The sequence below is a fragment of the Spea bombifrons genome, chromosome 2 (assembly GCF_027358695.1).
Source record: "Spea bombifrons isolate aSpeBom1 chromosome 2, aSpeBom1.2.pri, whole genome shotgun sequence".
Classification (NCBI taxonomy): domain Eukaryota; kingdom Metazoa; phylum Chordata; class Amphibia; order Anura; family Pelobatidae; genus Spea; species Spea bombifrons.
In genome coordinates, this window is record NC_071088.1 from 92,805,343 (window position 1) to 92,821,162 (window position 15,820).

At 37.6% G+C, this 15,820-nt stretch overlaps 1 protein-coding gene across 2 annotated transcripts in view; it reads right to left on the reverse strand.

The window, feature by feature from the left end:
• Nucleotides 1-1,002: 1,002 nt before the first annotated feature.
• SLC9A7 (solute carrier family 9 member A7) overlaps nt 1,003-15,820 on the reverse strand; it is a 30,180-nt gene continuing 15,362 nt past the window's right edge. Inside the window, exons 4-17 of one of the 2 annotated variants that reach the window (XM_053455191.1) lie at nt 14,745-14,821; nt 13,677-13,789; nt 13,483-13,588; nt 11,478-11,619; nt 10,632-10,737; nt 9,979-10,067; nt 9,722-9,835; nt 8,960-9,071; nt 7,883-8,036; nt 6,869-6,928; nt 4,164-4,227; nt 3,985-4,067; nt 3,062-3,167; nt 1,003-1,777 (exon numbers count right to left, since the gene is read on the reverse strand). In XM_053455191.1, coding sequence (XP_053311166.1) covers nt 1,532-1,777; nt 3,062-3,167; nt 3,985-4,067; nt 4,164-4,227; nt 6,869-6,928; nt 7,883-8,036; nt 8,960-9,071; nt 9,722-9,835; nt 9,979-10,067; nt 10,632-10,737; nt 11,478-11,619; nt 13,483-13,588; nt 13,677-13,789; nt 14,745-14,821 — 1,572 coding nt within the window. In that variant the 3' untranslated portion in view covers nt 1,003-1,531. The remainder of the gene's footprint in view (nt 1,778-3,061; nt 3,168-3,984; nt 4,068-4,163; nt 4,228-6,868; nt 6,929-7,882; nt 8,037-8,959; nt 9,072-9,721; nt 9,836-9,978; nt 10,068-10,631; nt 10,738-11,477; nt 11,620-13,482; nt 13,589-13,676; nt 13,790-14,744; nt 14,822-15,820) is intronic. The other variant, XM_053455192.1, reaches the window with a different exon arrangement.

The window sequence follows — 15,820 nt, forward strand, 5'->3', positions numbered from 1 at the left end:
GAGTAGGTCCTATCTCATATGACCCTGTGGTAGTATGCCAACACTAGCTGAGTAAAGTTGCTTATCCCAAAAAATGCTATACAAGCCTAGAAAAGATGGGGGCATTTGAAATACATTAAAATTCGATAATAAAATGTCTGGATCACCCTCCGTCAGTTCCTGCAATATACAAGACTATGTAAAGAATATACATATTCTGTTTTAAACAAAGTTAAGTATGATCCTCTAAAACTTCCATTAAATAAGGCCGTTTTTAAGTCCGATACACATGGCTTTAGTGCATATCTCCTAAATTTTCACGGGCCATAAACTATTTCACTAGTCAGGTGTATAGAAAGTCACTATGCATAGTATACTTTAGGCACTATCCTTAATTTGTGATTAGGACCTTCTTTACACACCATCTGAGTATTAAGAACTCTGGGCTTTTATTTTAAAATTGTTGTATTACTTCTGGTTTTAATATTGTTTTAAACCTATTAGTTTCATTAATAATATTTTACTCTCATTGCCTGTGTCTGGGGCATAGAGCATTTTTTTTATTTATTTTTTTTACCAGCATACAACTGTCTCTTCCTAAACTGCTGCTATGTACCAATATATATATTTTTAAATCACTTGTATTAGATTTCATGACTGGTGCAGAAAGCAGAACAGTTAAAAGTAGTAAGGCTTGGTGTTAGATATCCACCTTAATGTAACACGTGGATTTTTAATAGTTGTGTAGGTAATGTTAGTGGTTTGATAACAGTCCATCGTAATGTGGATTAAAATGCAGTGTAAGGATGATGATTTGCATATAAGTGGAGTCAGAGACAGCATAATAGTTAGGTGAATTTTAACTAACCCAGTTTGCAATCCCTTTTTTCTTTATGTAGCACTTTTGATCTTTTCACTCAACAATATATACATTTCTCAGTCATGCTGAAACACACCTTGTTGCAACTTAAACAAAATAATAATTAAAAATGATAATACTTAGGTAACCCATCTTCCATGCAGTTCAGTGCTTATACACTCATTTTATATGGTTAAAAAATAATGCATACACATTTTTGGGAGATGTGCAATTGGAGAAATTGCTCGGTTGCCCCCTTTTCGTTACTAAAAGACAGGCACTTCCCAAAACAACTTTTACTGTCCCTACTAGCGACAAAAAGGCTGCATATAGTTTGAAGGTATATCAGTCACAATGACCTAAAAACAAAGGTTGTTAACTACACAGGTATATGTTAGGAGCAGGTTTCAAGTCTATATCGTTAGGGTCACAGAGGAACAAGCATGGGAAGGGCTCTAGGTAACTGTCTGTGTTAGCCACGCATTGCAACTACAAACGTCTAAATGTTGCAGTGTGCGATTGGAAATGTTTCCATGGTCTCAGTAATTCCCATGTTCAGTACCATAAGAATTGTCACATATTCAGTGCATGAACCTGCACACCTAACTCTTCAGCACACTGGGCCCTGAGATGCTCCTGGCCCCATTCTTGAGACACTGGTCTTCTTTCCTTCACTGTCGCCTACACTGTGGATCATGGGTTATCTTCAAGGGGGAACACCAGTCGGGTTCCCCTGTTTGTTATCTCACAGTCTCCTCCAAGCTCACGTTCCAGAGCTTCTTCTGAACTACTTTTTGTTCTCCTGCCATCAAGGCTTGTGGTGGCTGTGTGTGAGCCTGAAGAACCATTGGCAGTGATTGTGGTGTCTCCATAAGTCAGTGTGAGATCAGCATCATTAAGGATGAAGTCTGCATCTTCTTCTCTCAGTGGCTCTGGATTCTACAAAAAGAAGAAAACAGGTGTTCGCACCCAATGTAGTTATTTTGCATGCTTTAGAGAAGTGAATCATAACTTTCTGAAAACAAACCATCACATGTAGTTTTTACAGAAAATAAACTGACAACACAGTATTAGAGGGCAGATTTTGTTATAAAATATACAGAAAGGGGAGCGCACAACCTAAAAGCATAAAAGGCATACACATTGAGATTCCCGGGTTACTGCTAGAATAATAACGACCAATAAGTACAGCAAGAATTCAGCGCATACCATTCCTGAAGCACCTCTGGCATAAATATTAGGGATCCCATCACAATATATGGCCATACATTGCCTAGCCCACCACTACGTCAAACTACCCTAATTTTGGCGAGTCCTATCTAATCTTTCATGGTTCTATTGCTTACCAAGGAGCAGAATCAGTTAAACTGCTTTGCATTTTAACCCAAAGAGAATTTCTCAAGGACTTTAAAGCCTTCTCTAGACACCATTAATTAACCTGCCAATATGCACAGCACAAGAATTATACAGAAAGGGGGGTGCACCAAGCCAAACCTTAGGGTTGAGCAGCACAGGAGCCTCAATAATGGTGTCCAGAGAAGGCTTCAAATTGCATGAGAGACTCATTGGGTTAAAATGCTGAGCAGTGCCACTGATTCAGCTCTTTGATGAGCAATATAGCCATGAAAACTTAGGATACATTGACGTAGTAGCAGGAGAAGCAATATATGGCCATATAGTGTGACGGAATCCCCCAATATTTATGCCTTGGATAAGTGTTTTTTGAATGGTAGTCCCTGGATATGCACTGAATTCTTGCTTTGTTTTGCATATTTAGTTATAGCCAATGTGGCTACCCAGGTAGTCGGGTTTCATTTTGCAGCAGTCTGGTTTTACTGATCGTTTCTTAACAGCTATGAAATGGATGTTCTGTAGGCTAGTAGTGTAGTGCCACCTATAAGTATGGAGGGAGGAATATATACACTGGTGTAACCCAATTCAGTCTATAACTAATACATTATATATGTTGTATTACATGGATGGTATTTTAATTTCATTGACAATGGGTCACAGGTGATATGATAAAAATATTTAAATACTAAAAGGGATTTAACAAAGTACAGGTCAGAAGTTTATTTCAAAGGACAAGACATTTTAGAACAGGAGGTCATAATCTAAAACTAGAGGGTCAGATACAGATGTAATGTAAGGAAGTTTTAAAATCAAAAAACGTTACAAACTTACAGTGCAAAGAGTAACAGTGATGTGGAATTGTATACTTACATCATAAACCTGCGGGCTTGTGAAACACCTGGCCACCAGCCCACACCAACTGGGCAATGTTGTGGTTAACAGCGGGCCAGTGTGTGTGAGCATCGGCTTAAGGTAGCTGGTTTTAAAGTTAAAGAAAAGTCTACATATGTCAACAACACTTACTTTACAAAACAGGAGTTTACAGTACATTGCAAGTGCCCAAAGGTAAAAAAAAAAAAAAAAAAAAAAAAAGGCTATGTCTCATGTACAAAACTAGCTTCAGCCCTGGATCATACAGGTAGCTATGCAATCATTTTTTATACAGGTAAATAATGCCCACTATCTGTCTTATCTTTATATGAATATGCCCTTCCTTTTAAGAAAAAAAACCTACTTAATCATCTTCTGCTGAGTATTTAACAATGCTAAATTGGTTCATACTTTGCCTCTTTCTTATAATGTAGCCAGGTTTACTTTACAGTTTGAATCCACTTGAGTTAAAGGTGCTTTATTCTCTGCATCACATCATCTACCAAACTGTCCTAAAAATTCTGCTTTTCTTGGGCAGTCTCAGAAGTAAACCCAAGGGCATTCCAACAATATTTCTGCAAGAATGAAGACAGAATATTCTATCCTCATAATCCTTAGAACTATGACATATTTTGCCTTTTCTTAAGATAAAGCTCAGAGACATTATCTTTCCCAGGGAAGCCTAAGGGTAAGGGATTTAGGGTTTACTGGACCATACCATTACACTTAGAGAGGAAAATTGATGTCTTGAAGTCAACATCAAACAAATAGATAAACTATAAAATCAGTACATAATACCAATTTAAAAGAAAAGCTACTTGGGCTGAATGGCTATTATCTGCTGACAAATTCTAGATGACTTCCTTTTGAAGTTATGCTATATTTGGGTAAATACAGTGTTCCCTATAATGCAAAAAGGATACTTATGGTCAAAGCTGTACCATAGCCTAAAAATCCAGGCGCTCTCCTGTTTTGTCCTGCTTCCTGTTACAGAATCGGGTCCCTCCTAAATAAAAAAGGCAACATGGACTTATTAAGCATTCAAAGGTCGCAGTATACGTATGGAATAATGTTTCACAAAAAATATGTTTTAGTTGCTTACCCCATGCAGTACTTGAAAGCTGTCATTAGTCTGAGGTGGGTCTTGATCTGGATCAACTCCAACTCTAGCACACAAAGTAAAGCCATGTTAACTCTTATTTATCTTATTGCACATAACCTACATATACAGAGGTACAGATATTGGACCGTTTACATGCATTCACACCCCATTTCAGCAGGGGAACTATTTCAACTGAACTATTGACATTAATTATTAATTGCTTTATAAATTCTTTATATATTCGGAAGCGCTGTACAATTACTGGAACAAGGCGCTATAAATCTTACTATTTATGTAGTTATTAAATGCATCCCAAATTTATTCCAGTGCAAGTGGTAAACATTGCACCTAGAACAGGATTATTGATTTACATTTCTTATTTGAAATCAGCTATTTCAATAGAAAAAAAAAAGATTAAATTAAACACGACCTAGGAAATGTGGAGAGGATAACAGGCTTGGTTTCTCTATGATCATTGCAACAAACGCTAGGCCCTAGAGCCTTCAAAAATTCTCTGTTTTTGTTGGCTTCAAGCAAGTCCTACCATATTAGAGCTAATATAAAAGCTGTGTGATACCGAAAAATGCTTATTAATAAGAAAATATATTTTTATGTTCTACAGAAAAAAAATCAGTTTGTCTCTCTTCACAGCTAAACAGGAGTCTCAGAAGAAGTCATGTTTTCTAAGATTCCGGACCCCTACAAAGTTACCAAAAACCTCTAAACCCACTATTGATATCAGGCGTCTGGCTCATGGCTAGCAACATCCGGCACTTCTGTGAAATAATACTAACCAAAATGTAAACATATAGAAATTGTTCTGTTATTTGTACACGGCCTTGATGCATTTGAAATGTTATTTTTCAAATTGTGGCTTTATTAGAAAGCTTTTGATGGGACCTGAAAACAGTACTAAAAACAAGTGTATATGTTGCACTGGCAATTTTCTAAGGGGATGGCAGTCTACTGTGTGCTGAAGGTTCCTCTCTGTGTGTTTGCATATACACTTCCTTTAATATTTTTTTTTTTAACCCAAGATTTCTTTCCACTCAATGTGTCACTTATGTCACCATCGGTATATTTAACGTGTTACATGATTTGAAAAAAAATATATAAAATGAGCCGACAGTTCCACTTTAAATGTTGTAGTACAGATAGAAATCTGAGTGAATAAGAACAGTTAGTGAGAAAGCTAATTATTACTTTTGTGTTGATAGTGGACATTTGGAATTAGTCCATTACTCTCGAATGGCAGCTGCAGAATGACAAAAGTTATTTGAGTCTGCCTTCAAATCCATTTGAAACCACTTGCAAAGACATCAGGAAGACAAGCAAGCCTTGATCTAAGCCACAGAGTGACTATTGTTGAACTGTCAGTGAGAAGTTTATAGGATCGGAGGGGCAGAGCCTGGGATTCCAGCCAAAGTTTAGAACAACTCAGCTCTGTCAGGTGGTCTTTACTGTAAGCCGGTTGTTTGCAAATACTACCCTTTAGTTACACAATGCACCGCTTTATAATGCGCCACTGGTCCTAAGAAGGTTAACACTTTGTAATCACGGATGGACAAATTGTTAAAGTATACCTGTCATCTACTATTTTAAGGGAGAATATCTCAGATTAATATCCATCACGTTTACCAACCAGCTTACAAATGAAAAGGTAAAAATATATTTTGTGCCAAGATACTTTGCGCTTTATTCAGTAAAGAGAGTTGGCAGGAGAGTTGTGGTTTTAAATTCCTCACTTCACTATTAATTTTGAAGGGACAACACTGGCGGGTTTCTTCACCACAAAGGGCTTAACTGGCCATGTAAAGGTCGATGGATGTATACATTATACAGGGCCAGCCAAACTCTTAAAGCAGTAGCTCACTGAGGATGGACACAGCTGAAACAACAACTTCTACAAATTATCGCTTTAGTGTTTATGAATGCTTTTTTATGTATAGCCACTATGATGGCGGTGTTCACATTCTTCATTGTATAGAAGTAGAAATAAAACAAATGATTGAATCTATATGGAAGATTATTGGGGAAAAAGAAAAAAAAGGCAAATTCAAAAGTAATGATGGTGTTTTTAACATCTTGTAAGCTAATTTGTCTTTTTTTTTAACCTACAAAATACTAACTAGGTGCTTTTAACATTTTTTTGGAAAGAGGAACCAAATCAATACCTACATGAGTATCCTTTACAATGTATCTTGTTATTTTTTTTTAGAGGACTATTCATTTATGATTGATCTTCTCCCCATGCCCTGTGGAGTGTTTTTGCATGAAACATTCACACCCACTTGTCTTGGACCCTTCTAGCATGATGGCAGATTGTTATTTTTTTACTGATTTATATAGCCCCATCATATTTTGCATTTCTGTACATTCAGCTTGAAACCTGCAGAATAGGAGAAAGCGTTTAAGCTTTAGAACGAGGGATCCCTATAACTGTTTACAAAGTTGGCGTTTCCAAGTTTAACTGACCTAAGTCACATATTGGGAAATACTGTTTGATTGTTTTAGTCTATGTAGGTATTTTGGATCAATACAAATATATCAAAGGCAGTCTGACAAGGAAAGCACAGGGTTAGCATTATTAATCATGTGACTTTAATGGCTTGGAGTGCTATAAACACACAAAAGCATGTGAAAGGTTAGAAAGCTTTGTGCACCATGCTGTGTTAATTTTTTGCAAATCAAACCATTTGTTTCACCTGAAATATTGCCAGGATCTAAGGGTCACATCTTCCAACGATGCATTATGGTCACCAACTCTGATACAGCACAAGAATGAAATGGAATGAGAGCAATGGAACATGAGAGCTGGCCTAAGTACTCAAATGAGGTAAGTTAAGAGACCATTAATGATATAACCAGAGAAAGAAACCTTTAGGATTTCACTTTTCAAAATTTTACTTTTTCAAAATCAATTCCAGGTAACAGGTCCTGAGGCATCTAAGAGCGGGTCAGCTGTGTGTGTGTGTGTTGGGGGGGGGGGGAATTCATCTTATATGGCCAATCCAACTTGTACCCTTTCTCAGAGGAGGGAACACCGAATTTTGAGGTGGGTGGGTATGAAGATGGACAGGACAGCTCTACACTTATTCTTAAAAAAAAATATTAGGGCTGAGACCCCACATAAGTGCTTGTACACAACAATGGCACCATGAAATATGGGTTTGGTATTAAATGAATTCCACGGCTGATTTTTATTCCCCGTTCAGCCCTTTGTCCGTACAATAACATGAACTTCATGATTTGAGCAATTTAAAAAGTGAAAGTTGACATTTTTTAAAAAAGTTTTTTTTTTGTTGGTTTTTTTTTTTTTTTTTTTACACAAACATGAATAATTTAAGGCACAAATAAACATATTTAAAATCAGGACATGTGAAAGTACAATTGTAAAAAAAAATTACTATTGCCAACAGATGGCACCCTCTGTTTGTAATACATGAATGTATGTATGTATGTATGTATTTCTAAGTACTGCCCACTGAGAAAAGGCACTTTGCATGAAGTGGCCATCAGAAAGCAAATTGTTTTTTTCCCCTTTATCTCTAAAGATAATGGCTGCATACTTTTCTTATAAAAAAAAAAAAAACTTACAAAATAAAGTCACTGCCTATCTCCAAGTGAAACATCTCGTCTATTCTGAGCCATTTCTGCTCAAAGATAAAACAAAGTATCATTGAAAGCAATTAAATACAAAGATTTAGTGCAATACTAACCTGATATTAAGCCAGGATAACATGGGTGTTGTTCCTCCTCCAATTACCCAGACAGTAAAGAAGACTATTAGGAGTGTTGTTGAGAACATCATCTGATGTGCATAAGTAGCTGTATCTCGGATGGCAAGAGCAAATGCTATAGCACCTCGAAGGCCTATCAAAAAAGTTAGAAATTATAATGAGCTCTGCTTGTTCCAGTACAAAGCATTCAAAAACACAATATTATCTATATGTCCATCTCTTTTAGGCTGAGTCACAGGATGACAACTATCTTTTTTGTCTGTCTTCGATGCAAACCAGGGCAAGTTACATGTAGTAAAATCAGCAATGTTTTGCAAAGTCAGCTAATGAAGGTACATGTGCACGTGGATGATTGAGATTGTGTGGATGTGTACGGCTAGAGGTGTGTGTGTGTCTTTCATTATACATCCATGTAACAGAAAAAAGGGCCCCAAAAACGAATTCTCACCTGGAAGCTCGGCAGGACTGGGCACAGATTTACTATTTACCTTGTAATTTATAAGTAAGTTTGACTGTGAAATTCTTTTTATAAAACCATTTTATTTATATAACCTATACAATTATTACTCAGGAGTGTTAAAATTGTTTAACGGGCCAAAGATACACCGTTCCATATTTAAACATTTCCAATTGCTCAGTAATTTTACTATGCATTAAAAAAGCCAGTCCCAGTGAGCAGCTCTGGTAGCAAAACTCATCACAACGGAAGCAGGATTTACACCATAGGCGAGTACACGCATTTCATAGGAGTTAGGGCAACTGCATATGTGGCAGAACTCAGGAACTGAAGACGGTAATAATTGATCATGCGGTATATGGACATCTAAAATGCACACATGAACAATTCAAAATCTATGGATTTCATAATTTAATCACTAAGGGTGGGTTTTCATAATAAGAAGGCAATCGTTAAATGGGGTAAAAGACTGGAAGTGAAAAACCCTGCCGACACCCTGAAATAAAAATGTCTAAGAGCCATAATCCATGAATTCCTCACAAAACATGTATTTATTTACATTTATTATTGTACTTTATTTGCCATGCACATTCCTGTACCTGAAAACATCAACATATGCTGAAGGTTCCATCCAATCTTGTGCCTTCTACCCAAATTTAGTAAAAATGTCAGTGGATAGATATGAGCAGCTCTGCCCACAAACACAGCAACCTGCACACAGACGATAGTTAAGGATTCAACAGAAAACAAACCACTTGCCTGTTAGAAATGTGACATGGTTGACATAACAGCATGCTTATAAAGTATACGATCACATAAGACACATTAAGCAGTGTCTTAGAGGCCACTTAAAACATGCAATTTTGACTAACATCTTAGATCTACTTCACCCAATACAATCTATGCTTCTATACCATCTATGCTATGCTGCGCAACTCTACATTGCTCGCCCACAGCCTGCCAAGTGGACTAGCGTAGAAGCAGCATAACAGGCCCACTGAGTTAATTCTCAATCCTGCTACACAGACTAATGTATTGCATGTGACTACTGATCAATAATCCGTAGCTTCTTTCTATACCCTGATGTACTTTTCAGCACAGCAAAGCTAGGTGAAAGTCTCCCTTACCCCATTACGGTTCAAGGGTATAGTTTGCTATGAGAAATATGACATACAATGGGTTATTGCCATAGACTGGGAGGGGTGATAGTAATTTATATAGCACATTAAATACATTAAATATATTGATGTCTACAGAGACTAATGTCAACAAATACCCCGCATGTATTTCACCTATATATTAAAAAAACAGTTTGGTTAGACCTCCAGTTAAAACATACAAGGTGGATTTTTCAAGGATACAAAAGCACTGACAATGAAGATTGGGCTAAAGACGTGTTTTTGGAAGGTAAAAAGTGCCAGACCCATGTATGAAAAGATGAAGTTCTCCGCCAGAAAGTGTAAAACTTCAAACAGCTGTAACAAGAAACAAAGAGAAAATGTGTTACTTCGAGCAGAAGAGCTCTTATGCCCCTTCTAGCTTTTCATGTAACTTCCCAGCTTTAAATGAAACTTTAGTGCCCATTTTTAATGCCTTCCTAGTGGAAGGTTACTTGCACCTGTTTAGTTCTGTTCCTTGACTCAGGCGATAAATTATTATGTGTGTAATGAGCTTGCGTGATTCCACAGAACAGCACAGCAACGACCCCTGGAAATAAAAGGAAGAACATGTGTAACCAAGAAATAGTGGTGATATATACTAAAACATGGCTAATAGAATCTATAGAAAGACCGGATGGACAATGCTCCATAACATATTAAGAACATTACCCTCCCGTGCAGGGCCGGCCGAAGACTTAACGCCGGGGGGCGGCATTTTAAACTTCACCGACACCCCCCCCCCGGTGCTTACCTTTAAAGAGTCCTGCGGCGAGTCTCCCTGCTCTGCCACGGTGCCGGCTTGTAATGCTGAGCGCCGGAAATTGACGTCACTTCCGGCGCTCTGCATTACAAACCGGCACCGGGACCGAACAGGGAGACTCGCCGCAGAGGAGAGAGAGAGAGAGGGGCGTCGAGCGGGTAAGCGAAAACCACTCAGTGCCCCTCTCTCTCTCCTCCGCTTCAAAAAAACAAAAAAAAAGCGCTTGGGGCGGCAAAGTGCCGCCCCTTCTAAAGTGCCGCCTGGGGCAATTGCCCCAGTCTGCCCCATTATAGGGCCGGCCCTGCTCCCGTGTCTTGTCATGCCCGCTTACTGAACAACCTATATGCTTACCTGTAAAGCCACATGCTTCAGCCAGGAGGAACGTGCTCCAGGACAGCAGGAAGAACAGAGCAGTTTCCAGCAATGGGAAACAGTGCAGCTTGGTGAATTTAGTCACGTTACCAGCAGGTTAAAGAAAACACTGATTTTGCATTTTCTTCATATTTTCAAAAAAAATGTTTATAACAGAATATATTAAGGTCACAATAAACCCAGCCTGTCCCCCACCCCTAAAAAAACACCTACTATGATTGGTATGATTGGTTCATTCTTGTCAAGGCATGCACGATTACTCTTGTATTCACTTCTGCCAGACAATTACTGTGCTGGTGAGACACATTTGATATTATTTTCATACTAGTATGACATTAAGAATGTGTTTTCAAAAGAACTTGTGCTAACCGAGGCTGGCTCTTCACAGTGATGTTACTGAGAAATGGGAAAGGTTTTTATCTAAAATCACGCCCCTTAAACAACAGTGAAAAAAAACACACAGTTCTAGTTTTTGCGTAATATAACGTTTTCAGGCAACTGCCACTTGTCTTCTAGCTCTGTTTTATTAACCCAGTCTACAAGACAGACAGCCTGACTCACTATCATACCGCCTTGTGGTAAACAATAGTTTTAATCACCCAACCCGATTCTCTGTCTAATGAAGCTCTATGAATAAAGGAGGAATACGAGTTTACTTGAAAACCATTGCCAACACAGATGACTGTCTATTACAGCAGTCTCCAGGCTGTACAGTATACACAACTGTATTTCAGGTCAAATACCCTCTCAGATGGGAGAATGCAAGTGTTTATGATGATTACCTTTCGTTAAATAGTAGTAAAATGCAAATACCGAAAAGGATATCAGAGCTGTTGCAACTCCAGTACAAACTCCCATAACGAACGAGCCACTGAAAATCCCCAAAAAGACTCCAACAGATTTGAAAAAGGCAGCTGCGTCGAATGTATGGCTTCTCTCACCTGTGGGCTGGTAAGCAACAATAGACCTGGGATTGTGGAAAGAAAAAACATGATTTAACAAATATTACAGGTTTGTAATAATCATGTCACACAAAGTCCTTTCCCTATGTCACGTTAATCCATATCAAAGTGCAAAGTGTACTTGTGTGTTGGGCTACCCGGTGTCAGTGACTCAGTAAGTTGGCTCCTGGTGCCTACATTTTGGAGACGCTCTGAAATCTTGAAATTTCATGAAAGATACACTCCAACAATCATCAGCACGTTAATGCATATGATAGCTATGTGATCCCTTTATGTTCCAGTATTTTGTTTTACAAAAACCATATAGAGAGAAATAAACGAAAGATTCATTAGAAGCAGAAGAGCCCAGGTCCTCCTGGCATAATGTCATCATGTTCTCTTGTCTACAGTACTTCAAATGAATATAAAATCTGCAGTGCATGATAACAATTAACCTGTTTGAAATTTAGATTGTATATCACACCACGTTTGTGCTCAAAGTGTACGAGATCACTACAAAAGTTAGGGTCCCCAGTCAGTAGTGGCTTCCTACGCACACCGCCATAATACCCACAAATAAAAGAAGAAAACAAGACCTTGTTGTGTAACCAAGTTACCCAAGATCTCCATCCCCTCTTTTCCTCTATCACCTCCTTATCTGGCCCTCAATCTATTGTCGGCCCGTAACTCCTCACAGACCCGAGTATCATCCAATGCCCTTGTTTCTCAAAGGCTTTGTACCCCAAAAAAGGTATTTTGAAACGCTTGTTTAATTTGTCAGAGAATATCTACATCTAGCGTTCTTATATAAGGACAACCAAAGCTTGAAGAATGTCTCTGTATTAAGCTCCTATGTGTTGGTGCATTCCAGCCAGTCCATGGGAAACACATGAAATAACTTTGCTTCAAAGAGAGCCAAGGCAGGCGGTTCCTGTTTTAAACAATATTGGAGAATTGATTTCCTACTACAGTGTGGTGAAGACAGAGTATGACTCTTTAGGATTTCCATGGCATATTACCTACCTACCCCACTTAAATCTATAGACCCTTTGCCAAAATCCTTGTGGCTTAGGACATGTCTACAGTTCATGCAACAGATCCGCTCATTACAGTGAGGGCCTGTTGCTCTGGTGTCCAGTACACATTATAAGCTGTTTCCATACATATTGAGGATGGCAACACAGCAACTATCCACAATATAACTTTAACAAACTGTTCTGACACGTCAGGACTATTCCTGGGCTCTTGGAGGCTTCTGAGTGTTGGTGAATTTAGAAGAGCACATTATCCAGCCAACTGCATGCATCAGCAAAGCAGCAAGGTTGTAAGCCCATACATCCCAAAGATTAAGATGTACATTTCCTTTGACTGTTATAAATAATATACAAACAAACAATCTGAAACCCAATTTAATATGTTTGTCATTAGCTTTTTTAAGCAATAAAGGGAGTGATTGTATCATGAAAAACTATTTTGGGAAACATTTTAATCAGATGGATACGGGTCCCAAATCTTCCATTCTGGTTAACACATGTAAAAGTTACACAGTTAAACAGTTTCCACCTATGGTAAGAGTGTGTGTATGTTTGTGTGTTTTTCCCTAAAGAATGCACATTAAATTACTCGCATATTACTTTAATTTACGTTAAAATTGGGCTGTCAGGCACACTAGATTGTCTCCGACAGAATATGTCATATTAAAAGGCACAAATACAGCACTTAATTCTAGTACACAGAACAAGGAGGCGTAGCAGAATACGAAACCTCTCAGTCATTTAAGTCTAAAAACACACACACACACACACATTATATATATATATATATATATATATATATATATATATATATATATATTAGCTTTTAATATGATACAACAGAAAGGTACTTACGAAGATAGCACAATAGCCACAGCATCATTAAGAACACTTTCACCAAACAGAAGAGCATAAAGATCCACATCTGCTCGAAGATCATTAAATATTGCAAGGACAGTCACTTAAAAGAAACATAATAATATAGTTTAATTGCATTAGTGATCAGCTGGATTGTTTCATAATATGCACAGCAAAATGTATCCAGGTACCTGGATCAGTCGCAGAGATTATGGCGCCAAAGAACAGACAGTCGGTGTAGTAAAACTTGCCGTGCAGTTGTCCCACAAGTGCCATCAGTTTGACTACTCCATACATCAGATTTCTAGGAGGATTATACAAGATTATCCGTTGTCCAGAACAAACTTGTTACAGTATGTTAAAAGCACATATAAAAGCGATTTGGGTGCACAGTTTGAAATGACATATAATTCTCAACATGCAATTATTATATTTGTGCTCACTATAATGCATGTATTTACTGCCTCTTGAGTGGACACAGAGAAAACTGCAGTACGCAGACATAATATGGTACTCCTTGGGAGTGATGAAAAATAAATGAATATTGTCATATGAGTGGTATCTGTTAGGAATCAAAATAAATGTTTCACATTTATTTGGAAGAGGGCAGAAAAAAAAAACACGTGGCTTACGATCTGACCCATAATACAAGGTAGTGTCAGAATACAGCAATTACAAACGCAATCTTACATTCATTTTTTTTTTTTTATCATGCCAACCTATTCAGCCTTTGTATGCACAACTCTATGCTTAATGCAGTTGTTATCCCTTTAAATGATAAAGGGGTAAGAAACAATACTATTGCATGATCAGATTTAAACATCTTAACACATACAATATATCAGAAATATGAATATTATATTTGAAACCTATGAACAGCCAGCAGAAAAAAAGAGTGTAGCCAGAAAGTTGTAATGAGCTGCAGTCCACAGCAGCTGGCTGTATACCTACAAGTTCATTTAACCTCCTCAAAGCTTTGCACGTATATTTAAAAAAAAAAACTTGTTCAATGCAAGTTAAGTTGTAATTTTATGATTATTTCTGAGATGAAAAAAAATTCAATGTTTTGATGTCAGTGCAAAGAAAAACATAATAGAGTAATGTTGGTTTGCTGGTACAGCATATAATCTAAAAGATAAATACAGTGTCTGTGGCTTTGGCTCAGACACAGTACATTTATCTCCAAAGCACAAGCGACGTGCTGTTTAACTGTCTGCCATTTATCACCCATTGCATCACGAGCGGCGTATGTGACTCACCCTATAATGAAGCAGGAAAGTGCTGTACCAAAGAAAGCGTAGACAAGAATGGATCCAATATTCCTGAAGAAATGCCTCTGTAACAAGGAAAATGAGGGACAAAGACTGGAAATCAGTTACTCATCAAGGATACAACACACTGCACATGGCCTGTGGCCCTCAACACGAGTTTATTTAAAGGTCTGATGACCCAGTGCCATCAGTGGTGTCTGATTCATACCCTATTAACATGGGTCAGCAAAGATATGCTGTCAAAAGCATCCGGTATGCTCTGCCCAGGTACAGACTGCATATTATTATGTATATATTATATTAGGTATTATGTATACCTAATAGGCAGCTGGTTATTTGGCTGGGCCATTTAGCTGCTACAGTTGTTTAGGGCTATCCTTGATCAGTTGGAAATACTAATACAATCTGGCTGTAGCATAATACTTGTAAGAGAATTGTTCAAGCAGATGGAATACACACTTGCGTCTTTATAATAATGGCAGTGATATGTTAAATTTACTGTGCAATTAATTTCAACCTACTGTACAATTCAAGATTTTCAGGGATGTATATTTCAAAGCTATCTAACTGAAGAATATCCTGGCCTCTGGAGTTACTATTACTACTATACCACTGATATATATATATATATATATATATATATATATATATATATATATATATATTTATTTATTTATTTATTTATTTAAAAAATATTATTCTTTTTTTTTTAAATGAGTCTAATGGACTATATAAATTAACATTGTTATTGAAACTAAGGTATAGGAGATCGTGATTTCAATTGTGGCAAAATGAGCCCCCCCCCCCAAGGGTCCATTTGATTTTTGGAATGCAGTAAATCAAACTGTGTGTGCATTCAAATAACTCACTAGATCCAGTTTTTAATTGTGATATTTGCTCAGTTATATTCCAAGGGTTTTTGTATCATTATTGTACAGGTTATCTGGTTAAGCCCTTTTTATAGTCAGAAGAATGCTCTGCAAATGAGTCTTACTACAATGTTCTTACAGTGACATCCTGTGGCCACACTATTACCATTCCTTTTAATAAACCGATCCAATGGT